This window comes from Penaeus monodon, chromosome 13, assembly GCF_015228065.2.
Source record: "Penaeus monodon isolate SGIC_2016 chromosome 13, NSTDA_Pmon_1, whole genome shotgun sequence".
NCBI classification, from domain to species: Eukaryota; Metazoa; Arthropoda; class Malacostraca; order Decapoda; family Penaeidae; genus Penaeus; species Penaeus monodon.
The window spans coordinates 11700555-11724554 of NC_051398.1; the positions used below are offsets into that span (position 1 = coordinate 11700555).

Consider the following 24000-nt stretch of genomic DNA (forward strand, 5'->3'; position numbering starts at 1 on the left):
TGGGGGAGAGGCTGTGCAACACAGGTAAGCTAACGGAACATTTGCGCGTAGTTAACCCCGAGTGGGTGTCTCTCTCACGCCGTCGCCGAGTTGCGACAGTACGGGAGGGGGAGGGAGGCAGTCTGCAAGAGCTGGAATAGCGAATGTTGTAGCCATAAGCCTATCGACGTGACGCTGAGTACTTTAACATCGCAAGAGGTGAGCGGGGAAAGCAGGAAAGAAAATGGCGGTCACAGTGCACTCCTTAAGGAAATAAACACGAACAAGTTGAGAATGCGATTGGAGATCACAGTTGCACGTTACGTGGTTGTACAAATCGTTCATAATGCCTCTACCTTTGATGATTCATAATTCTGAGCACATTTCAGTTATTTTTCTCGTTCTCTGTGTAATGAATTTCTACTTTCCAGATAATTTATGCAAAAAATTAAACAACAATTCGGGAGTATTATTTGTAAAAGTGGCATTATATAGAAAGAAGCTTTTCAGTAGTCATTCGTGTCATCTCTTCGTCACGGCAATTAACCATTATTTGCCCCGCGCCAGTTTGTCATTAGATGACATACAGCCAATGAACATTTTAAGGGATCTTAAAATTATCTTCTTCCACTTAAATCATTTCCTTTGATGATTAGTGATCGATAAGAGACTGTCAACGTCGTCTAATCTAATATTGAATCTTTCTGTCCCTGCTGTACTTTATTGATTACCCGATGTCGGTGAGCAAGAAGACACTAGGCCTATGTCGCTCTCTCCTGCTGTTCGTCATCGTCATGTGTCTTGTTTTCGTACATTATTGACACCATTACCTGATCACAACGTGAAGGTATACTAGATGTTTACCGGCGAGGCTAGATATCTCGAACAAACAGCGCCTTTGCTAGATGTGATTGACGTACCCGATGTCCTACGCCCGGCAGCGTTATGGACCTGAGCTGGATTGAGATTGGTCTCGTGATGAGAGTCCGCAGCATCCCAAATGTAAGGAGAAAAGTACGCCGTTGCTGTGCAGGAAATTACACGCTATTGTCCAGTGCATTTTTAGCCAAACAAATGCAAAATGACCATTGTTCATCGTGCGATTGTCGTGGGCTGTGTTTATGCTACACCTCCCCTGTTCCGCGTCGAGGGAGGGTGTCCTGAGCGCGGTACGACAGTTAAACCATGAGGGGGAAACAGCGTCGTGTGTTATTGGTCATGTTCCAATGTAACAATATAGTTACGACTACTGAGACTGTGGTGTGACGTTGAATTTTACCCTGGGATTACCTCTCGTGCATCGTGGATTATATAGTGGAGTATGGTATTAGCTGTGACCGAGAGCAGTAGTCTGTATTCTGAGCGTGGAATCTGACGGCATTTGGAACTATGGTAAGTTTCGATTTTTCGTGGCGATTTTGCGAGCATGTGGCTGTGTTTCCCAGCAGTGGCAGTGTGTTGGAAAGGTGGAAATGTCTTTTGGAGGTCAAGGTGTTTCGCCGTTGTCCAGTATGAAGGAAGTTGTTAAAGCGTATAATTTAGATATACGAGCCAAGTAACGTTGTGCGTGCGTTCATATTTGTTTGTTTTGGGGCGAAGACGAAACTCACATTTAATACAGTCAGTTTGAAGGAATATGAAGATGCGTGTTGTGAGGTTGTTTTACAGGGCGTAATTACTCTTTACCAGATAACAATCAATGTTTCGCTGTCGAGGTCACAGGATGTGACATCACCCGACCCCTGTAAAACTTTAGCAATACGATAGGGTTATGCACATTAAAACGGGCAGATGACATGCTAGTCAATAATTACAGGTAATTATGTCAAGTCCAGGTCTGCGGGTGCAGCGTTTCACCTTACGTTTCATTTTGTTTTATACAAGGGGCATTAGACCGCCCCCCCAAAAAAAAAATAAACAAAAGTGATCTATAGACTTATTTTCTGTTTCAGCATTCCAGTCGAAGTACTATCTTCGCCTTGAAAGTAAACATGCCTCGTTTTCCCCCCAGCAGAACTCCGAATTGAGTGGATGCTGTCGGTCACCTGTCGAGCGGAGGTCAAGCCCCACGGGTTCCATCGCCTCCACTCAGAGCCAGTCGCAGTTGACGCCCTCCCGCCAACTCAGCGACGGCGAGCGACTCAAGAAGGTCATCCTGGAGCTCATCGACACGGAAAGGAGCTACGTCAAGGTATGTAAACATCAGCTGGCGATTATCCGTGATTGTGTAACGCGGAACGGCTTCACCAGATTGCTCATTTCCCCCCCTTGGTACTGGCAAGTAGGACACCCGGCAACTTACGGATAAAGCCATTACATTAAGTTTAAATCGACGATTGATTAAAAAGAATACCTTATAAGGATTAACTAAGTGATCGTCGAAGCGCGAATGTGATCTCGGGAGTCTCGTCCTCAACCCACGCACGAGCTGTCGATGTTGCTTCCTTAGAATATTCACGAGCCAAGTTAGAATAGTACATTTTTTACAGCATATGCAAAGTAATCGCTGCTATAACTTCCCCCTTTCCTTGTTGAAGAATCTCTTCGTGCTGTGCTGAGGGCCTTGTGGACCGTGATTAGTGATTATTTCTAGGCATTTTTTCCTTTCTACCATTTTTCCTTCTTTCGAAAAGTGCTGTTGTTTCTGTGCGTGTGAACGTGTTAGTTGATATTGTGATTAATATATATGTGTGTATGTGTGAACGTGTGCGTGTGTGTTTGTTTTTCGGTGTATTGTGAGTAATTATAGGGCGCTTTAATGCGCTTTACGTAAATAACCCCAGTAGATTTCCGTTAATTAGTGTGGTTCAGTGTGAGAATACCAGGTTTGCAGCAGAGTCGGCGATGAGTAGCAAGGGGTAGCCACACATACTCTCCCTTATTGATTTTCTCTTTTCCTCTGTCTTCTCCGTCTCCTCCCTTTCCCTATCTTCTTTCATTACTCCCTTTTGATAATGTTTTCCTTCTCTTTGTTTTTCTTCGTTCTCCTTTCACCGTCTCCTCCTCCTCCTCCTCCTCCTCCTTTAACGTTTTCGTTTGTTTTGATTTGATTTCATCTGTTCACATTTCTTTCTTGGTCTTTCCCTCATGGCGGTTTCGTTTTATTTACCCTTTTCACTCTTTTCTTTCTATTTTATTATAACCTGCCCTTCTCAATCGTTTTCCTTTTCGTTGTTCCTCGCAGTTCTAATCGTCTCTTTCCTTTTCATTATTCCTCCCAATCCTTATTGTCTCCGTTTCCTATTTCTTCTCGCGATACTCCTTTCCCACCGTTTTATTTCCTTGTTCTTCTCCTGTTCTGTTTGCCCTTCATCCTTCTTACAGTTATACTGAGCAGCGAACAATTTACTCCCCGCCTTCCAAAAAACGGTGGGTTTTTTTTTCTTCTGTTTTCATTATCATCATCAGAACGCAGAGATTGACCTTCGGTGACCTTGAACGACGTGCGACCTAAACCTTCATCACGTGACCCAGGAAAGAGAAGGTCGCCGCCGCACGTTGCTTTGTTATGGAGCGCTGGTAGTTTTGTGCATTTTATTTACCCAATAAATCTGCTGAGAGGATCATTAAACTGGAGGCGAGGAAAAGTATTGTGGATACAAATGAGTGATAAAAGAAAGGGGGCGGTGACTATCATGGGCTGGGAAAAAGGGGATGTGGGGGGCGGGGCTTTTATCATCCCATTCGGATGGTGTTACGGTTGTATAGTTGCGGTTTATTTGTCGTAGAGGGACTTAGTTTGGTTCGTGGGCCGTTTTAGGGGGTTGTGAGTGGTGCCTTCAGTCGTAGACAGTTTTTTAATTGCGTGTTTCTTTTTTTTACGAAGGCGATGTTCCATTAGTCATATTTTTTCATACTTTTGTTGAGTAGAGATGTTTTTCCTGATGTTTAGGTTGGAAGGTAAGGGGGAATCAATTTGAAAGATGAGTGTCAGCAGATTAATTCGAACGGGTCTGACGCAGCGCATCAATTTCGTCTCAACTTCTTAACTTTGCCCGGAGGACCTGCGTTGCCGGAAGCCATCTATTACAGCAACATTCCTGGGCAAGTAATGGTGTTGCACGAAACGCAGTGATAGGGATCTTTGCATCAATACTCCAACATGATTTTTAGGAAAATGGCGGGTTACGGGAGAATGCAGTTTTAGTTTACTCATGACGGAGAAGAAAGGAAAAGAAAGCGGCCTGGTGTTTTGGTGTGGCATTTTAGGCCGCCTTACTGGATCACGCAGGTCAGCCTCCGGCGCCAAGGGGTCACAGGGAAAGGTCATGCTCCCTCTTCCCTCCCTGCCGCCCGCCGCGATGCACTGTTATAAAATGCGCTGGAAAAGGTCGCAAGAATCGCTTCGCTGTTTTTCCTCCTGGAAAATGAGAGTGGATAGATTACTTAATAGGCGCCCTTGATATCGCTTGTTAAAGGTTCATGGTAATCGCGTTTTGGGAACAACTTTAATTGGCCTCCGAGCCGCGATTCCCGATGTCATTACGGCCCAGAACCCCACGGCCACGGAGGCGGCAGTCGACCGCGGCGCCGCCCCTGATAACCTCATAATCGGGCATCTTTGTGTGTGTAATTTAACCGTCCAAGTTTCAACTCCGCCTCCCCGAAGGGCATCTGCGTGACCTCGCCGCCAGCTTCCGGTCGCAGCGGCGGGAGACGGCGGGATTAAAAGGAGAAGCTGTGTGTGGGAAGAGGAGTGAGATGAAGAGGGGAAGGCGGGAGGAGGAAAACGAGGAAAGAGACATGTGAAGGAGGAGGCCGGGGAAATGAAGCTGAAGAAAAAGCCATCAGAGGATGAGAATGAGACCTTGTGTAGGAGGAGGAGATGGAAGCTGTGAGCGTGGGTCGGACAGGTGTCGTGGGGGGGGGGGGACTGTGTAAGGGAGGAGGTGTAGGTATCGTGTAGGAGGCGCAGGAGGAGGATAGACGACCAGGAGTTGATATTCGAATAATAGGATTTCTCATTTTCTTGATGTAGCAGGAGGAACGAGACCAGGGGACGGCCGCCCTCCAAAGAACATGAGATCCGAGTTGATTTTGCTCATTCGCGCGCCAGCATGTTTGTGTTCACAGAGCGTTCTGTCTGTCGCAGAGACCCAATCAGGAGAGGGCAGGGGAAGGGCGGGCTCGGGGGACGCGACCCATCAGGACTGCGTCGGCCTCTCGATGAAGATTGATCTTGTATGAACATGAAGTTTCTCTCGTCGCGTTAATGACATGAGTTGCGGGGAGGGAAATGGCTCGATGACGCTCCGTTATCTTTCGGGTGCTTTCAAACAGTTACTGGCGTAGTGCTTGTTTCCCGTTCATGGCGTCAGATACAAATATGACTAGAAGAAAGTGCTTGTTGTGATTACCTCCAACGTATTTTTAAAGAATTCCATTCGCTTCACGAGTTATCAGCTGCTCCTGTAAACAGCGTTCGTAATCATGGTTTTAACTTTATTGTGTGTGAATACCAAGTAATTGCTATACAGTTAGGCCAGGTCTCCGCGCCGCGAATGGAACACATGGCAGGTGGTGGGTGTTCTAACAGGGGTCATGCTCAGGAGGAGGAAGAAGGGCGGAGGTAGGAACGGAGGGAGGAAAGGAGGGCGGAGGGAGGAGGGAGGAAGAGAGCTAACCAACCAACCAACCAGCCAGCATCCTGTGCCCGACCTCTCGACCTCCTTTCGACATTTTTTTTAACGTAGAGGATCTTTACTTGCCCTCGACGATTGCCTCATGGACCTTCCCGCCTCCCGCCGTGATTCTCTGCTCACTACACGACTCATTTACCTTCGACCGCAACACCGCCGACACCTGCGTCGCCGGCCCTCGGGACCTCCCCTCCTCCACCCCCAAGAACCGCTTTCATTTTCTCATTCTCGTTCATTCCCTCATTGCCTCTCGTTTATTTCCGTCCCTTCTCCTCCCCCCGTTGCTCCTCTCCTGCATTTTCTCTCGAGGACCATTGACCCCTCGCCCCCACTCGCGCTTAACCTCATACCATTTCCCAACAGCTTCTTCCCGAAGGCGGAAGTTGATAAGAGCCTACACCTTGAGGAGGCGGAGTACCCCGGATGAAGTGGGGTTTATCCTTTCGCTAAGTAAACGCCGACCGAGAAAGACGGTTTCCCATGATCTAATATGGCGTTAGAGAGACTGATGGGGACATAAAGAGTCTTTTCCACAGCGAAGTATTTGTTGCTTATGTAGGTTTGTATAGGGGGAGGGCGGAGGGGGGGGGATATGACCCAGCCCAGAATGAAGGGTTATTTATGTGGCTGTTGAGGGATGGGGATAAGCAGTTCACAACAGTAGCCCGTGGATATAAATCATGGCCGTATCTTTTTCGGTAGGGATCCTTTTCACTATTGTAAAGGAGTGGTGTAGCTATTAGAGAAATAGTAAATAAGAGTTAATTTAGCGATAGAAATGGGTCGTTCCATTAGCTCCCGCCAGGATGCGTGGAGAAGAAAAACGATTCGACTTTCCTGGTTTCAGATTGTGAATGTGCCGTATCTGCTTTCTAACCTTCCCTTTTAGGATTTTTCCGTTTTTCCGTCGTCTCTACCTCTTGCTCCTTTTCCCTTATTCGTTTTCTTTATTTATATCTTTATTTATTCTGTAGCCCCTTTGTCTGCCCTCCTACTTGCTGAACTTTTTTTCATTATTTAAGCTTCGTTCTCCTTTTTTTACTCTTTTGTATCACCTTATCTTCTGCATCTTCCCTTCCCTTTTAAAGAAGTTCGGCAACACGAGAGGACAATAAGATATTGCATATTGCACTCCCGGCGTCAGTGTCTTGGGAGCGGGGGAGAGGAGATTTAAAAGAAGAAAAAATGAAACTATTGACTTCCGGCGTGACGAGGTGCTAAAGAGGCTCCGTTACGAGCGTTATAAACGTAACCGAGACACCGCTAGTAATGCGGTTCGCCCCCCCCCCCCTCCATGCCTCCGTTCGTCGCGAGGTTATGGCCGGCGCCGGCTTATCGGTAGCCGGGTTCGCGGCGCTCCGTTGCTGATCATCGGATTTCTGTCAAATGGGCCCGGTAACGCTGTGGCACATTCCCCTGGGACCCGCGTCACTCATTTGCATGCATTGTTATAACTTCCGCTTTAATGCGCTGTCACCCCTTTCTGCCGTCCCTCCTTCCAGCTCCCACCCCCGCCTCCCTCCCTTTATTCCAGCTTCCACCTTGCTCCCCCGTTCCGTCTCCCTCTCCTTTTCCTCTCTTTCCTCTCCTTTTCTTCCCACACCTTGTCTATCCCCTCCCTCCTTGGCCGAGAGCTGTCCTGTTCATGGCGGTCACTGCTGCACGGAGTCTGCTGTGCCAGCATCCGAAGTTGCTTGCCGAGACGCTGGCTTATTAGGATGTTTAGTCGCGTATTTGAGGGTAGAACGAAGATGAAAGTTAACCATGGACGTAGCTGGCGATTTTGTTATTTGAGAATAAAAGGCACACAGTGAAGGAAAAGTATCGTTTTTGTGGTACGTAAGAGAGATTATTATAGAGTTTGTATGGGCCTGTGAATTAATCGTTAGACTAGGGGGGTTTAGGACACTAACTGTAACCCAGGTCTTGCGGCTTCGGATTTAGGCCTACAGGTAAATGGAAGCGTAAAAGACTCAGGTTATAGGAAGGCCTAGGCCATGGCGGTCGTTACCATGGCAACAAAGACACGCTACAAGATTAGTAACTTAAGGACCGTCTTGGGGATCACGCGCGAATATTTGTGGCCACGCGTTGTCTCAGACTTTTCCCTTTCTTCCATCCCTCTTTCGTGTTTACTTTCTGTCCGGTTGTTTTCGGTTCTCTGCTGTATGATGCTTTTCTTTGTCGGATTCTTTCTTTCTCTCTCTTTCTTTCATTCTTCTCTCTCTCTCTCTCTCTCTCTCTCTCTCTCTCTCTCTCTCTCTCTCTCTCTCTCTCTCTCTCTCTCTCTCTCCTCTCTCTCTCTCTCTCCCTCTCTCCTCCTCTCTCCTCCTCTCTCTCCCTCCCTCCCTCCCTCCCTCCCTCCCTCCCTCCCTCCCTCCCTCCCTCCCTGTCCCTCTCCCTCTCCCTCTCTTCCGTCCTTCCTCCCTTTCGGTCACTGTCTTTACAGTTCTATACTCCTGCCTCTTTATTGTTCTTTCACTCTGGCTTTTCCGCTCCCTTTCCCTCCCTCTCTCCCACCCTTCCTCTCCCTCGCTCACACAGCTTTCCTCTCTCTCTTATCCTTCCATCCTGTCCCCTGTTCCTACATTTCCCTCCGCCCTCACCCCCCTTCCTCTTCCTCCTTTCTCCCTTACTGCTTTTCCTTATCCCCTGGCCCCCGACACCAATCATGCGCCTGCATTGTCTCTGTGAAAGCTGATAATCTTGAATCGAATATTCATTTCATAATATCATATTGCATTACCAAGAAGTGGCCAAACGAGACCGAGATGAGACGCAGGTCATGCAAACAGACTGCACGCAAAATATTCTCACTCTTTATCTATCAATCTCCGTGCTCTCTCTCTCTCTCTCTCTCTCTCTCTCTCTCTCTCTCTCTCTCTCTCTCTCTCTCTCTCTCTCTCTCTCTCTCTCTCTCTCTCTCTCTCTCTCTCTTCTTTTTCCCCCTCCCCCCTTCCATCCTCTCCCTCTCCTCCTCTCCTTTTCCCACTCTTTTTCCCTCGCCCCGTCTTTGCCTGAATGAGGAAAGATCCCAGGTCAGCCAGGAGGCACTCGCCGAGCGTGCAGAACATCGATCAGAGAACAAGCGAACGGCAACAGGAAGGACACGCATTCTTTCTCCCTTTTGAGATAATAGGGGAGGAACTCCTGCTCCGTGACGCTCGCGGAAGGGATTCGGGATTCGGGATTCGGGATTATGGGTACACTTGCGACGGGGATCCTGTGCCGCGGGGTTTATGGCGGTCAGGAACGCCCTTGGGGACATTTCCTTATTACGGAGATCTCGGCCGGAACTACATAAAAGAAGGGGCACAGTCGTAAAATGCCTGTCAATGAACGGGGTTGATAACGGTTGCGAGGAAGGGGTAGGTGGAGACGAGGGAGGGGGGGGAGGGGAAGGGGAGGAAGGAGGGAAAGGGGAAGGGGAAGGGGAGAGTGGAGGGGAGGGAGGGAAGAAGGGGGAAGTGCAAGAGAGGAAGGGGGGAGTGAGGGGGAGGGAGGGATGAAGGGAGGAATGGGGGGGGGAGTAGAGGGAAGGAAGGGGCAAGTGGAAGAGAGGGAGGGAGGAAGGGGGATATGGAAGAGAGAGGAAAGGGGAAGTGGAGGGGGGAGGAAGTAAGAGGGTTGAGAACAGTTACAAGAAAGGGGAAGAGAGAGGTGGAGGAGATGGAGAAAGGAAGAGGGAGGAGAGGAAAGAAAGAGGGAGTAGAGGAGAGTAAGGGAGGAATGAGGAAGTACAAGAGAAGAGAGATATGGGGAAGTAGAGGAGAGGAAGGAAGGGGGGAGTGGAAGAGAGGGAATAAGAGACAAGGGGGAAGTGGAAGAGAGGGAAGGAGGAAGTGAGGAAGTGGAGTAGGAAGGGAGAGCGAGCGAGGAAGTGGGAGTGAAGGAGAGTGCATATGGGAAGTGTAGGAGACAGCGGGTAGGGGAACTAGAGAAGAGTGAAAAAAAGAATAGCGAAAAGCGAGGGAGAAAAAGCTGGCAGTGGACATATAAAAGACAAAGTAGATAGCGGGGAGGATAGAGCAGTCGGTCGTCTCATCATTCTTAAGATTTTGTGGCGAATTTATTTCAGGTTTATAGTTATCTTCAAACTTTATATTTAGTTACTTTATGGAAAACTAGACGGTAGGCTAATGTGAGTATGAGGAACAAATAATTATCCACTGCGAAGACGTAGCGAAGTAATAATGAATTAGCATTTATATGTGCATTAAATATGTAAGTATGTAAATCTTGAAGTAGGATGACGTACGTCAAACTTAATTTACAGTGGCAATGCGCGTTTAGGTCTAAGTATGCTTACTGTGCACTTTTGTAGGTGAGGCGAGTTAAGAAGTAAAAAGGTTACATTTTAAGAATGATTTCCTGATTCCTGGCTAAATGTTTAGAATGAAGGCAGTTCTATATAGATCTCTGGAACATGGGCACCAGGGCTTGTGGTAGCAAATTTTCATAGTTTAGGTAGCTGGCAGATAGAGATCAACATCCCCGAATGAATTGAGACTGGCTTCAGTTCGCCCTGGTCGCTGGCGGGGAGTTGGCAGCCCTGGGTTAGAAGGAGCAGGCTGGCCAGGCCTTATTGGGGGACCTGCCCTGCCCACGCCTCGTCTCCTTCATCCTTGGCACCCACAGTGGGCCTGGCGAGTTGCTGGGGATCGGGCGAGCTGCGCGTTTTTAATCGGCTGGCCTTCGTTTCGTTCGTCTCAGTTTGCTGATATCGCCCCATGTTTTTTAAAGATGTTAGGCTAACTAGGAAGGGAAGTTGGCAGTTGAGGTGTTGGCGGCCCTGATTGGCTTCAGGTGGAGGAGCAGGGAGGGGAGGGGTCAAGGGGGCGTCCTGTCCAGGCAGATACTGATCGTTATTTATTTGGCTCCTCCACGCCCGCTTGTCTCCCGCCCAGCTTCCCCTGTTGCCTCAAGCCCCGGCTCTTGTAGGTTTGTTCTCGCTGACACCTGGACGACCTTCCCCTCGCAGTCGCTACCTGCTTTTGATCTCGCGCCGGCGTTGACGCAACTGTAGTCTGTTTCCTTGTATTTCTATAGCGGGTTTTTGGCTGTGTCCTGAAGGGACTGGCATGCCCACCTGCCCTGCCGCCCCCTGCCCGGCCGTCGCATCTTCCCCAGCATCAGGCGGGCGGGATCCTTGACTCATCCCGTGGTAGGACGTCACCGCAACCCTCTCCCTCCCTCTCCCTCTGTCCCCCTCCCCTGCGTCGGCTCGGTTCTCTTCTTCTCCTGCTTTATTGTAGGATTGGAGAGGGCAGAAACCCTACACCCGGGGGAGAATTGATGGAGAAGTGGAAAGAATATTAAGCTAATAATATTTATTTATATATCTCTGACGCAACTCCTGCAGGTCCAGTCTTGCAGGTTAACCAGTTCATGTACTGAAGTTTTCTTTTCCCTCTCACTTTTCTTCTTGTGTTTCAACTTTCACATAACCAGTACCCAGTTATGAATTGGTCATTAAGCCATGAATTGATATAAACTCTTGCATGGGACACCAAAGGAGGGTGGCACTACTCTGTACTATAGATGTAGCCTCCAGTTTTAAGAATTACAGTTTTATAAGGAAGAGCTAGCGACATGGTATGAGAGCGCCATTTTTATATTGTGCTTTGTTTGAACACAATCGGTACCAGCTTGAGGTTCGATGTGTCCCACGACGTCATCTGACGTGTGAGATATACCTTGGGGGGCACCATTAGAAAGGCCGGCGGAGGGGGGGGGGGTATCAATATTGAGTGCTCAGGTGCCATTAATCCGGCTCTACGCGGACTTCTTCCAAGACACATTCGGTGATCTTTGTGTATCTTTGTGTCGGCCGTTTTAGATTTTTATCTTTCTCCTCTTTCATCTCTCCTTTCACTTCCTCACTCCTTCCCTTCCAACCTTCTCTCTTCCCCTCCTCTTCCCTTCCCCTCCCCCCTCTCCTCTTACTCACCCTCACTTTCTTTTTCTCATTCGCGTCCTCTCTCGTTATGGGTTTCTGCCACACAAACACATCACCGAGCCCACACGTTCACCTTCGTCACACATGGGCCGTGGAGCCCAAGAAAGCCAGAAGCCCACCAGAGCTGTTTTGTTTTGTATGGCGCGAAATCGCTCATGTGTGGTCCAGATATGCGGGCGGAGGCGTCTGCCCAGAAAGCCCACGCTGATAATGGCACCGTTCCCCTTTCTTCATTCAGCCAGAGATATCAGCTGATTTAGGGTCCTGTTGACTCCTACTACACCCCCTAACTTGAGAGATGGTGTGGGTTGTTACCAAGGGTGCCCAGAGATGGTGTGGGTTGTTACCAAGGGTGCCCCATGGCGAGGTGCCCCCATGTGTGCACACGGGGGCAGCCTGCTGTCAGTTCCTGGACCAAGAAAAGGAAATATTAGACTGCCTGGTATAAGGCTGTGTGAGAGTGAACCGGTAAATTGCACTGGGTTTACTTTTGAAATTCTTAAATGGAGTGTGATTAATCGATCTTGCCATGGAATAAGAGGACGAGTGTGAGATTGCTGTCGCGACGTCTCCGAGAAGTAAGATCCTGGCGCCGACGTGATCATAATATTAGCGCGTACTCTCGCCACCCGCCCCGCCGCCGACAACCGTACGGGCGGGGTATTTAAAGAACCCGTAAATTAACTCCGCACGTAACCACGCCCTTTCGTAGCCCTTCGCGAGGCAGGTGCTCTAGAGAGAGAGAGAGAGAGAGAGAGAGAGAGAGATGGAGAAAGAGGAGTAGAGGAGAAAGAAAAGATTCGCACTGAGTGTGTACACTTTTTAAAGCATTATCTCCTGCGTGTCCTTGTACGTTGGTCACGTGTTAAACTCTAGCACAGGTAAAGCTCTGGGGCCGAGAGGGGGCAGTGAAGGGTGGGAGGAGGAATAACTCGGGCAAATAAGGGTATCTCGCGTCACCGCAGGACGTTCGGACAGTGTGTGTGTGTGTGTGTGTGTGTGTGTGTGTGTGTGTGTGTGTGTGTGTGTGTGTGTGTGTGTGTGTGTGTGTGTGTGTGTGTGTGTGTGTGTGTGTGTGTGTGTGTGTGTGTGTGTGTGTGTGTATGTATGTAAGAGAGAGAGAGAGAGAGAAGGGGGGGTGCAACTGATTCTGTGTCTGTGTATAAGAGAGAGGGATTATGATGCCAGAGTATGACCACTTCCCCGGCCTTGCATTTAGGGCTAACGGAGGTGGCACTTCAGATGCGGAGAGGGCAGAGGAGAGTGACAGGTGGCTCGGGCAGCCGGACAGCCGTGTACACGCTGAATAGACGAGATTCCCCCAAAGATTGCGCCGCCAGCGTAGGCGAGATGTCACACTAAGCCTCAGCATGTGTTACGGTCGGTTTGTCTGTATGTTTGTGTGTAAGTGAGTCGTTCTTCTGTTTGTATGTATGTGCGTGCTTTGCGTGCTTGTGCGTGTTGGCTGAGGGTTGCAGGACTCGGGTGGGAAGGATAGAGTGTCCCGAGGGCGAATGCATCGTTCCCTGTGCCGGCTCGGGTTTCCTTCTCGCGATGATGCAGGTGTTGCTGCTGCTTTTTCGCACACCTGGCTTGTGTGTGGGGGGAGGCGCGTGCGTTTAGTGGATATGAATAGACGTATGCACTGTTACGTGCGTGGATGTGCATGTACCTGATTTTATATATGTGGAGTAAATGCTCGGAACGCGGACTCACCCATGCTTCCCACGGAGAGGAAACAGTCCACGACTTATACACACGTGCAGTTGGGGGGAGGGGCGGGGCGGGGCGAAGTGGGCCGGGGTGTTGGGAAGTAAGCCATTACACGCACGCACTGTAACTATGGCGCTAAATTACAAAATACATGAAAGGTCACGTTCGTTCACGCAAGGAACCTAAGTGAAAACGTAAATGAACTTTTTATCGCACCGGACTGAAAATTGTATCAGAATCAGTTGTCTGAAGAAAGTTCTGTTACCAGAGTGGCGTGAGATATTGTTACTGATTGGTGTTTGCCCTTTAGTTAATGTGAATATTTCTACTACTTTGAATTTCATTATTTGGCTAGTGCTTGCTTTGGCTAGTGTTGTTTATTGTTGCATCATGCGTGAGAGGGACGAGTGTTGCGTCCTGAGCGGCATCTTGGGCGCATTCTGCCGTTCCCGTGTGAGTGTTACGTGATCTTACGTAGTGTTAACCCTCGTGAGCAAGTGAAGGTGAGTGATAGTAGATGTGAGTGTGGGAATAGATTAAGGTCTGCTGTTAAGAGCTGATTAATCTAGCGCTAGAAGATACACACATGCTCACCAACTCTCACTCACTCACTCACCCACTAGGACACACATTTAGGAATGGACAGTTTACACACATATATGTATGCATAAAAATGGTACTAATTATTGATGCGGATGAAATTCAGGGTTTATGGAGAGAGTGACACGACTGAGGGCTGAAGGCGGCGCAGTGAGGCAACTGATGCCGTGACTGTATGATGGAACGTTCCTGCCAACAGTCATACAGTCAATCATTTGTAACAGTTAGAAAGCCCATGAAAAGGCTGGGATGTTGTGTAATTTATCGGCTGAATTAAGGGGGGGGTGTACGATTAACAAAAGGAATGATTGAGGTGTGGTATCGTAAAGAGCACTTCAAAAGTTTGGTTGTCACTGGAGTAAAGCTCGGGTATTTGTCATGCAAATATTCCCTCATGCAAAGCCTTGCCTGGACACTACATCACGCCAGGTCAAAAGGGATGTTAACTCTGATTTTTTAAGGCTGCTTAAAGAAAGGCTCTTGTTTTTAACTAAAACTAAATTGATTGTCGATCTGGCTTCGGCATTGATTGTAAAATAACTGTTTGTACTTACCGCAAGTTACAAACATTTCTTTCATAAATTGTTTTTCTTGCGTTTAACATCTCGCATCACGTTGTTGTGCACTCTTTTCCCATGACCACCTCTGTTAATGAAACGTTGCACAGAGAACCCTGGTAACGGAAACCACACCCCGTATCCCAGCGCTTCTGCTACAAGGGAAAGGAAACCCTCGAAATGAATTACCCGAAAGGGAGGCAGAGTTAAATGGGCATAGCATCCCCTGTTGTGTGTGGATAAATAACAGGGCGCCTGTCTGCTTTCTTTGTGCGCCCGCCTGCCCTAATGTGACCTGGCTCCGGTAACCCGAGACGGTACATTCCGGACAACGATTTGACCTGTTTCGGATGTCTGTAAGTGTGACAAATGGCGAAGGGGAGGAGCGAAACATACAGTAAACCAAGGCAGTGGGGGAGACCAAGAATGTCTAGCTATGACTTGAGCAGATGCCATGCTCTGTTCTCTTTACATTAGCGAGTTTCTTAGCGTGAGAACCTCAACGTACTGTGCTCTTTTTTGTGCGATATTTCCGCCTCCCTTTTCCTTCGTCGAGGCGGTTGTGTAGCGAGGTTATTGTAGTCTTGCTTTTCTCTTTCTAAGAATATTTTTTCTGGCCGTGGGTTCTGAGGGATTCGAAAGATACTGTTATTCTTCTCTTCGCTGCAGTCAGTAGACTTTATTTTTTTATTCTATATACCGCATGTCAAATCTGTTTTTTCTTCTCTATGTCTAATGTTCATGTGTCTACGCGAATGCGTATACATAGTAGTGATTTGTACCACACAGAATAAGGAAATATATAATCTTCTTACAAAATAGGTTCAAGTTCATAGAGCAGAGAGTTAAGAACCATTATAGTTGACTTTTAATTTTAGGAAACGTTCTTGCGTATCAATAAACCTTGAAATGGAAAAAAAACAGGCATTGATTACAGGAAGTTGAGAATAGAGGTTGGGAGAGAGTTTCCCTGGCACGCGGCAATGGCAGTAAGAATCAGCGGCAAGGTGAACGATGAGCTGAGGAAGAGCGAAATACTTGCTTCCTAATTTAGAAGAAAAAAAAAAAAAAAAAAAAAAAACAGCAACAATCATTCCAGCAATTAAAAGGAAACTTGCGCGCCCTTGTAAATATGCTCACTTGAGGGCACGCTTTGATGGCCAACCTTGCGGGGATCTCGGCAAGAAGCGAGAGTGGGACTTGCATTTTCGATCGGGGGTCAAGACCGCTGGAACAACGAGCGGGTGCATGTGTGCATGTGTGAGTGGGAGCAGTCTCTCTCTCTCTCTCTCTCTCTCTCTCTCTCTCTCTCTCTCTCTCTCTCTCTCTCTCTCCCTCCCTCCCTCTCTCTCTCTCTCTCTCTCTCTCTCTCTCTCTCTCTCTCTCTCTCTCTCTCTCTCCCTCCCTCCCTCCCTCTCTCTCCCTCCCTCCCTCCCTCCCTCCCTCTCTCTCTCTCTCTCTCTCTCTCTCTCTCTCTCTCTCTCTCTCTCTCTCTCTCTCTCTCTCTCTCTCTCTCTCTCTCTCACTCTCTGTCTGTCTGTCTGTCTGTCTACCTCCCGCCTCCGACTCTCTCGATCTCGTACAATTCATTCCTGACGCCCTCCAGCCTTGCAATGTGTACGTAGAAGTTCCGTCATATATTTGTGTGCGTGCGCGTGCGCGTGCGCGTCGTGTGCGTGTGCGTGTGCGTGTGCGTGTGTATGTGTATGTGTATGTGTGTGTGTGTGTGTGTGTGTGTGTGTGTGTGTGTGTGTGTGTGTGTGTGTGTGTGTGCTCGCGCGCGCGTCTTTATTGGAGTGTCTGTTAGCTGATCTATGCATATGTGTATGTGAGAGTATTTTAGTGTGTGTGTGGAGGATAGCAAGCACCAGCGAGTTATCTTCTCTAATCTCTTGTAAACTGAGACACGTATCTCGGGGGAAATAATCCGTCTAACACATTGTCTTATGTGCCAATTGTCTGTTTGGAAAAGTGGAACATCCATAGTGCGTGATGTTTTGTGCACAGCCTTATCTATAGCTGTTGTGTACCCGGTGCATGCGCTTGAAACCAGGTCTTGGCCAGGCAAGGACCGTTCGTTTTATCAATAATATTACTGATGTCGTTTTCTAGGTCATTATCACTCGAATCAGATGTATAATCGATATTGTATCGGTTGGACGTGATTTTGCATAAAGCCTGTAGACCAGGGATGTTTAACATGCGACTCGGCACACACACACGTACAGCGTGCTCCAACTATAACCTGTGTTCTTCATGATTTAATTGGCCTGTTTTTTATAAGTATTCCTTAGATTTCATTCTTTTTTGGAGACTAGAATGGCCTTCTTGTCTTTTAAGCATAGTGTTATTCATTGTGTTATATGCCATTTATAAGATGATCTTATCTCTTACACTAGTTAAATTACATGGCTCAAATATACTATTCCCATATTACCTCTAACCGGTATGATAATTGAGTTCAACATCCGCGCTAAAGACGTTCAAAGGGTGTTTATCGCTCACACGTTTTTCACACCTTATTGTTTTATCATCATCATCATCATCATCCACCTCTGTTGTATACACGAAGGCACCTGCGTCATCTCTCCCTGTGTCCCGTTGCAGCACCTGAACAACCTCTTGGAGAATTACCTGGAGCCCCTGAAGAGTGCATCGTTCCTGAGTTCGGCCGAAGTCAATGCGCTCTTCGGCAACATCCGGGAGATCGTGGCCTTCCAAAGGCTGTTCCTGCAGGCCCTTCAGGAGGCGCTCGACATGGAGCCCGGCTTCTCCAAGTTCGACCAGCCCTACGAGTTTAAGGTGAGTCACGGTGCAGTGTCGCCGCCGTTTGCGTTTCGGTCTGATGCCGGTTTTGTTGTAGTGAGCGGTCTTTGTCTCGGGGAACCGCACGCCAGCGCTTGCTTGTTCCGTCGGCCACGCGCTGGACTTTGTTCGTTGAGTTTACACGCGAAAATGAACCGCGGCTCCAATGTGCAGGACTGAAAGGCCGAACTCTTTGTTTTGTTCCGTTGTAACTTTTGGACCTTTGAGGGCTGGTTCTTTCATGTCCAAGTTTTATTTTTGTTTTGTACTAAGCCAGCATTTTCAGCTTTTAGCCATCATCAGTTTCATAAAAAAAACTTTTTGTATATCAGATTCAACAATCATTGTTCGTATATATGAAGCTACATTTGCAAGGTGACATCGGATTGCAGTAACTGATGTTTATATCCAAGAATGATAGGACGTAACTTACACTTGCATATTCTGGAATTATTATTATCAAGAGTGTGAACAGTCACTTTACTGAATTTTCAATTTACATTTTTTACTCGACTGTTTTCCCGAATGTTTTATTTTTTTCTGAAGCTTTTTTTGTGAAAATATAAAATATGTTTCGGTTTATGATCATAATTTAGAGACAAAGCGCAGACTTTCCTCGTGGACATGCAGTAGGATAATCATCTCTCCACAAGGACTTGAGGTCTAAGGATATTTATATATTTATTTATTATAAGGTCTTAGGAATTTTGTTTTTGCATATATGCATATCGTAAAGTCTAAGGATGTTTTTTTATCTATATATTTACTTATTTGTTTATTAATTCAGTCATTGATGCATTCGACATTTTTCAACATTTCGTGCCTGGAGAGTTTTTGCTCTCGTAAGGTTTAACCAATTTTACCAGAGGTTCGGATGGAATGCGAATTTACACCGTGGTACAAGGCGTTGAAAGTACATATCTGTTTTTGAGACAAGCGAGGTGAAGCTGTGGTGTGCTCAGTCGGCTGTATAGTATACCCTGTGTACAGTGACTGTGTACTCCTGCAGCGTCATTCTTCTCTTTGTCTCAGACGCTGTTGCACTTGTCACGCGTTTTAGACTTCCCATGCGTGGTATTTTATTGTTGATTTGCTTAATGCCTTTCATTGTTTCCTTTCCCCGACAGAATGTGCTGTTCTCCATCGGCAGTGCTTTCCTCTACTACGCCAGCCAGTTCAAGTTGTACAGCTCCTTCTGCGCCTCCCACTCCAAAGCTCAAAAAGTCCTACATCCTAGTAAGTACAGCTTTGGCATCGTCTTTATTGCCTCTTATCATTTTTGTGCTGTAATCTTCGGTTTGATTTAGGTTTTTGGTTTGAGTGATGTTGGTTTAGTTGAGGTCTTACGACTATATGTGAGGCTGAGGACGATGCATAAAGGAAGAGAGGGTTGCATAATTCTGCGTTTGTCCTTGGAGGAGTTGTGGATTGATATTTTGGGGCGTGGTTTTAATGCGATTGAACTCTTACGTTTGGGTGTTCACGGTGAAGTTCAGTTTTGAATATTTCTCTCTCTCTCTCTCTCTCTCTCTCTCTCTCTCTCTCTCTCTCTCTCTCTCTCTCTCTCTCTCTCTCTCTCTCTCTCTCTCTCTCTCTCTCTCTCTCTTTCTCTTTCTCTTTCGCCGCGCGCATTCACCTGTATGTACAGGAAAGTCAATTTAAACCTATAGTTATCATTATATTGATCGGCAAAAAGTCTAGAGACCTCGTATTTCTGATCCAAAAACGCCCATACCTATGGGCGTGTCGGGTAGCTTCCGCCCGCCCAAGGCTGTTCACGGCCGCCCTTTCAGTATTTCGTGGAGTCGGTGGGCGGCAACACTAAAGTCGTGTACCCGTGTCTCATATTTATTTAAGCTGTAGGTTAGCTAAGGAAGGGCATTTACGTTGGCACGCGCTCCACCTTTCGGCAACGGACGGGAGGGAGTGTGTTTTGCTTACTGATCATTAATGTTTCCCGTTGTTGTTTTTTTATGTGCTGCCTATTCGTGCTTTTAAAGCAGGCAATTTCCAAAGGCGTCTAATTAGAATCTCCACTTGAAAAGAATTGATTGAAAATGGTAGACGTCGGGTTGCAGTGAGGCGAGAAAGTCCTCTCTTGAGAACAGGGCGTCGTCGTTGCCACACTGCGAAGGCCCCATCAATGAATTCTCCGCCTCGCTCTGGCGCGTCCCCGTCACGGCGCGGACAGCTTTAGCCATTATTACACTCATCAGTCACATTGCGAAACGATTCTTCGCTCTGTCAAACAAAAGGGCGCTTGTTTGTTGTGCATGAGAGGGGCGGAACGGCCTTGAGAGTGCGTGGCAGGCCGGATACTTGGCTCAGATTATGCGTATGCAAAGAACAATGGGCCTTATCTTGATAACGTTATCAGAGCTACATGCTGGCAGGTGTTTGATAGCGACGGAGGTTCAGCCTGTAGGAGATAGCAGAAGGGAAGGCGATATAAAAAGGGCTCCACGTGGTGTCTCTTTTGCCCCCAGCTTTTTCCATACAGAGGAGACCCGCTTCCACGAAATGACGAAGTGAATGTTTTCTGAATGGAAGTGATTGCAGACCTAAGCCCCTGAGGAGTTATCTTGGGGGTGGGTAGAGATATAGACACTTGTAAAATCTCAGATCCTCCCACCGTTTTCTTCCCTCAAAGGGAGATCGAAGATATTTGTCCGTTTATTTGTTCTTAGGTCGAGTCCAAGTTTTCCCCAAGTTCAAAAGGACAGGAAGGGCGAGTCTTCCTTGAGATTATTAGTGACCGGAACTTGCCCCTCCTCGCGAGTGTCTCAGCCTACTCTCGCGCACGACTCATTCATGGAAGCTCGAGTGCCGTGACCCGATTATGAATGGCGGCGCCGGGAGGGAGGAGGGTAGACTTGCCACCTACTTTTCTTAGTAGGTATAGACATTTATTTTCCTCTCTCTCTCTCTCTCTCTCTCTCTCTCTCTCTCTCTCTCTCTCTCTCTCTCTCTCTCTCTCTCTCTCTCTCTCTCTCATGCTCTCTCGCTCTCGCTTAATCCCACCATTCTTTAATCCCCTCCTTCCCTTCCTATTCCTCTCTCTCTCTTACTCTTTTCTTTCTCAGATTCTTTCCTTCCCTTTCTCTCCTTTCCCTCCCTCCATCTCTACCTGTCTTGCGTTTACCTACCATCCCTTATTTCCGTCTCTTCTCTTTCCATTCCTCCATCCTCTTCCTATTTCCCGCTGCGCATTCTGTATTGTAAATTTTATGCATTATTTTTATTATGTTATTATTGTTTTTGTTTTTGTTGCAATTACTACTACTGCTACTGCTACTGCTACTGCTACTGTTATTATGTTATTATTGTTGTTGCTGTTGGTTTTGTTGTTAATGTTATTATCGTCATCGTTTTCATCTTCCCTTTCCTATCTGTCCCACGCTTACTACCTCTCCCCCATTCCATTTCTTTATGATCCAATTCTCCTCTTCTCCTCCTCCTCCTCCTCCTCCTCCTCCTCCTCCTCTTCCTCCTCCTCCCCCCCCCTCCTTCCTCTTCCTCCCCCCTCCTTCCTCTTCCTCTTCCTCTCCCCACTTTCTATGAACACTTGATAATAAATACCCCTTAGGATACACGGTCAGTATGCATGACAATACAGATTTACAAGTTGAGAATTTTACAAGAGGATTTGAAGTGATTTGCCCAGCAATTAGTAATAGCGCCTCGGTCAATGTGACTTTTTTCAGTTAGTCTTCCAAATATTCAGAAACCAAGGAGTTGTTAGATAAGTAGGAGGAAGGAGACGGATATTTTCCATGACAAGGCCTGCGTGCGGTGTTATCGGCGGTGACACGCCTGATTGGCACCGGGGAGACCCTGTATCCTGGGACAGTGCGGAAACAAGGCCGAACATCCTGTAACTCATTAGGACACCAGATGGCCGTTCCCTCGGTCCGGGTGACCACGAAAGGGACACTAGGATACGAGCCGGGTTCACCCCAGGACACTTGCGCAGTCGCAGTGTAAATATGTCTGACGTTCACCCCTTTTTTACTTTTTTTTTATCGTGAGGAGGGGAGATTGCTATCAGCTAATGAGGTGATGGGTCTTGGTGGGAGTGGGTTTATGAGGGGGCGGAGGCACGGTAATGGGTCTCCGAAGCTAATTATCTGAGAAGTCACTCTTGCTCCTCCCCCTTCTCTCCATTTCTCCCTCTCCTTGTTCCTCCCCACCCCACTCTTTTCCCTTGTCTCCTTTTCCCCTCGTTTCTCCATCCCATTCTTGCCTTTCTCTTACTTCACCCTTCCTTCCCCATTCATATCCATCTCATCCTCCGCCTTGTTCCTCTCCCCCCTCCCCTCCCCACCAGTCCACCTCCCCCACTCTCCCTCGGCCAGTGACGAAGGGTGTTGGCTCTTGACCAAATAAGCGAGAGAAGGAGAAGGGAGATGTAAATAACCTTTCCAGTGTACTTTTTTCTCGCATTGTTTTGCGCAGATTTTTTCTTTCGTCTTCCTTTGACATTGGCAAGGGGAAGGTCTCCCTACGCCCCTTGGTCCTGTAGTCCCTTCTTTACTCTCACGTCTCTCCTCTCCCCCTGCCTCCCTCCCGCTCCCCCTTTTCTCCTTCCTCCCCCTTCCCCTTTCTTTCTCCCCCCTCCCCCTTTCCTTCTCCCCCCTCCCCCTTTCCTTCTCCCCCCTTTCCTTCTCCCCCTCCCCCTTTCCTTCTCCCCCTCCCCTTTTCCTTCTCCCTTCCATTCCCCCTTTCCTTCCCCCTCCCCCCTTCTCCGTCCCTCCCTCTGTTTCTTGCGTGTCTTCCTCAAGGGTAAACAATAACACGCGTGATGGGAAACTATTGCAAATGCTCTTTAACGAGTGTTGAGCAATTTGGTAGATTTTCATTTACCTACAAATGCGTGACGGCTTGCCGGGAGCGCAGAGGGAGAGAGACCGAGAGAGGAAAGGTGAAAGGAGCGCGGATGGGCGGGAATGCTCAGCCCAATCCATGACAGTCGCAAAGACTCGCCGACGCGTCGTCCTCACGCACTCCGCCGTCAAGGCCGCTTCGCTCATGAGTGTAATTAAGTGCGCGGCAGGTGCTGGACGCGACCGCAGTCCCCGGAGATGACAGCATGTCTGCGAGAGTAACCGTCCGCCGATATTGACTTACCTACGTTATCAAGGCATCAGTGATGGGCCAGCGACTTCCGTGCGGCGCGTGCTATCAGCGAAGCATTTCCCATAACGTTCGGACGGCGAGCTAACGGGGCCTTCCCACGATTTGTGTTTCGTATGGCGGCAATATTGCATCAGAGTTGTATCTAAAAGAAATGGGTCTAGCTGGCTGTTGCAGGATTTTTATACGTGGTAATTATTTCACTGACAGTGAATTTCATACGAGTTCATTCTGCAGTCTATATTTCATCATGTAAATATTACGGTTTACTAAACTCCCAACATAATGTTTTAAAATAGACTTCGCGGAAATCTAATGCTTATATTCGATACAAAGTCGCATGTGTGGATATAGTTTTGTGTTGTGAACGTACAAAGTTTGCAGGGGTTTCCATGTAATTTGATTTTATTTTTCGCTGATGGTGTCGTAAAAAGGAAATTTGGTTTAGCAGCTTGAATATTTCTTCTTTGTCTTCGCGGGAACTTTTCGGTCTTTGGAGGGAAAAGAGAGAAATATTTGCTGAATTTTTTCCCTCTTGCAATTCAAGACGATTTGCATACATAGATAAAACTATGCGAGAATACGACTGACGTGGCAGTGTGATTTTGTGCACGTATGTCTTTTTTTTTTTTTTTTCTTATGACTTCAGTGTCTTAAAAACTGTCTGTCCCGGCGACGCTTACTTGAGGAAGGAAAGGGGAGAAACGAATCGAATCTAAGGCTCGGAAGATCGGAAATTAATTGTGAAACGATTATCGGTTAGAGTGATTTGCATAATCGCTCACGCCGTCGTCGCCGCCAATCACCGTATTTCACTCCGTGCAGGATCTTAACGAGGCTTTCAGCGCGCGTCTCTTGCCGTCCGTCGGTGGGAGAGCCAGCGAGTGTGTGTTTATTTTCTTATTATATCACATATTTTAATTAGAAATCGCTGAGAGCGTAAACCTCCTCAAGTGATAAAACTTGTGTGTGTTTGTTTGTTAAAAGAGAAAGATAGAGACTAAAGACAAAGCCTAGTTTCATATTCATAAAGTTACCACAAGAAATTAAAATTCATGAACCATCTCCAGCTGGTAGATCCGTTTTCTATGACAGTTCACCTCGCCGACGAATCCCTTTCAATCATCTTCGATCTGGATGCTGATCGGATCTCGCCAGTATCTAATGCGCTGATCCCTGGGTCATGGCCCACTCGCCCAAAAAATCTCATCACAATTTGTCCGTAGCTTTCGCGTAATCCTGCGTGACAAACCCAACAAAATTGTAATCGCCGTCGGAAGCATTGCGCTCTCGACGGGGGTTAATTATTTTTCCTTCATTTTCTTTTTTCTTTTATTTTTTTTTTGGCGTGAGGTCAGCTAATGGCGTAACGATGATTTGGCAGTGATGAGGCTTTTTGTTGAGGAAAAAAGGGTAGTCATTAGAGTACTTCAATGGCGATAATGGGGTCTTCATTATGATCAGATAATGGCTTATATCGCCGCAATAAGGCGTTGGAAAGAGAGAGAGAGAAGAGGAGGAGGAGGAGGAGATGAAGAGGAGTGAATCGCAGGGAGAAGAGAAAGGCAGATGCGCTCACGAGGAGGGAGAAGGTGGTGACAGCGAGAGGCAGGTG

At 47.5% G+C, this 24000-nt stretch overlaps 1 protein-coding gene across 8 annotated transcripts in view; it reads left to right on the forward strand.

The window, feature by feature from the left end:
• LOC119580130 overlaps positions 1-24000 on the forward strand; it is a 269343-nt gene that overhangs the window by 216993 nt on the left and 28350 nt on the right. For 7 of the 8 annotated variants that reach the window (XM_037928084.1, XM_037928077.1, XM_037928080.1 and 4 more), the window contains 3 exons: positions 1991-2170; positions 17055-17249; positions 18380-18488. In XM_037928084.1, coding sequence (XP_037784012.1) covers positions 1991-2170; positions 17055-17249; positions 18380-18488 — 484 coding nt within the window. The remainder of the gene's footprint in view (positions 1-1990; positions 2171-17054; positions 17250-18379; positions 18489-24000) is intronic. The other variant, XM_037928078.1, reaches the window with a different exon arrangement.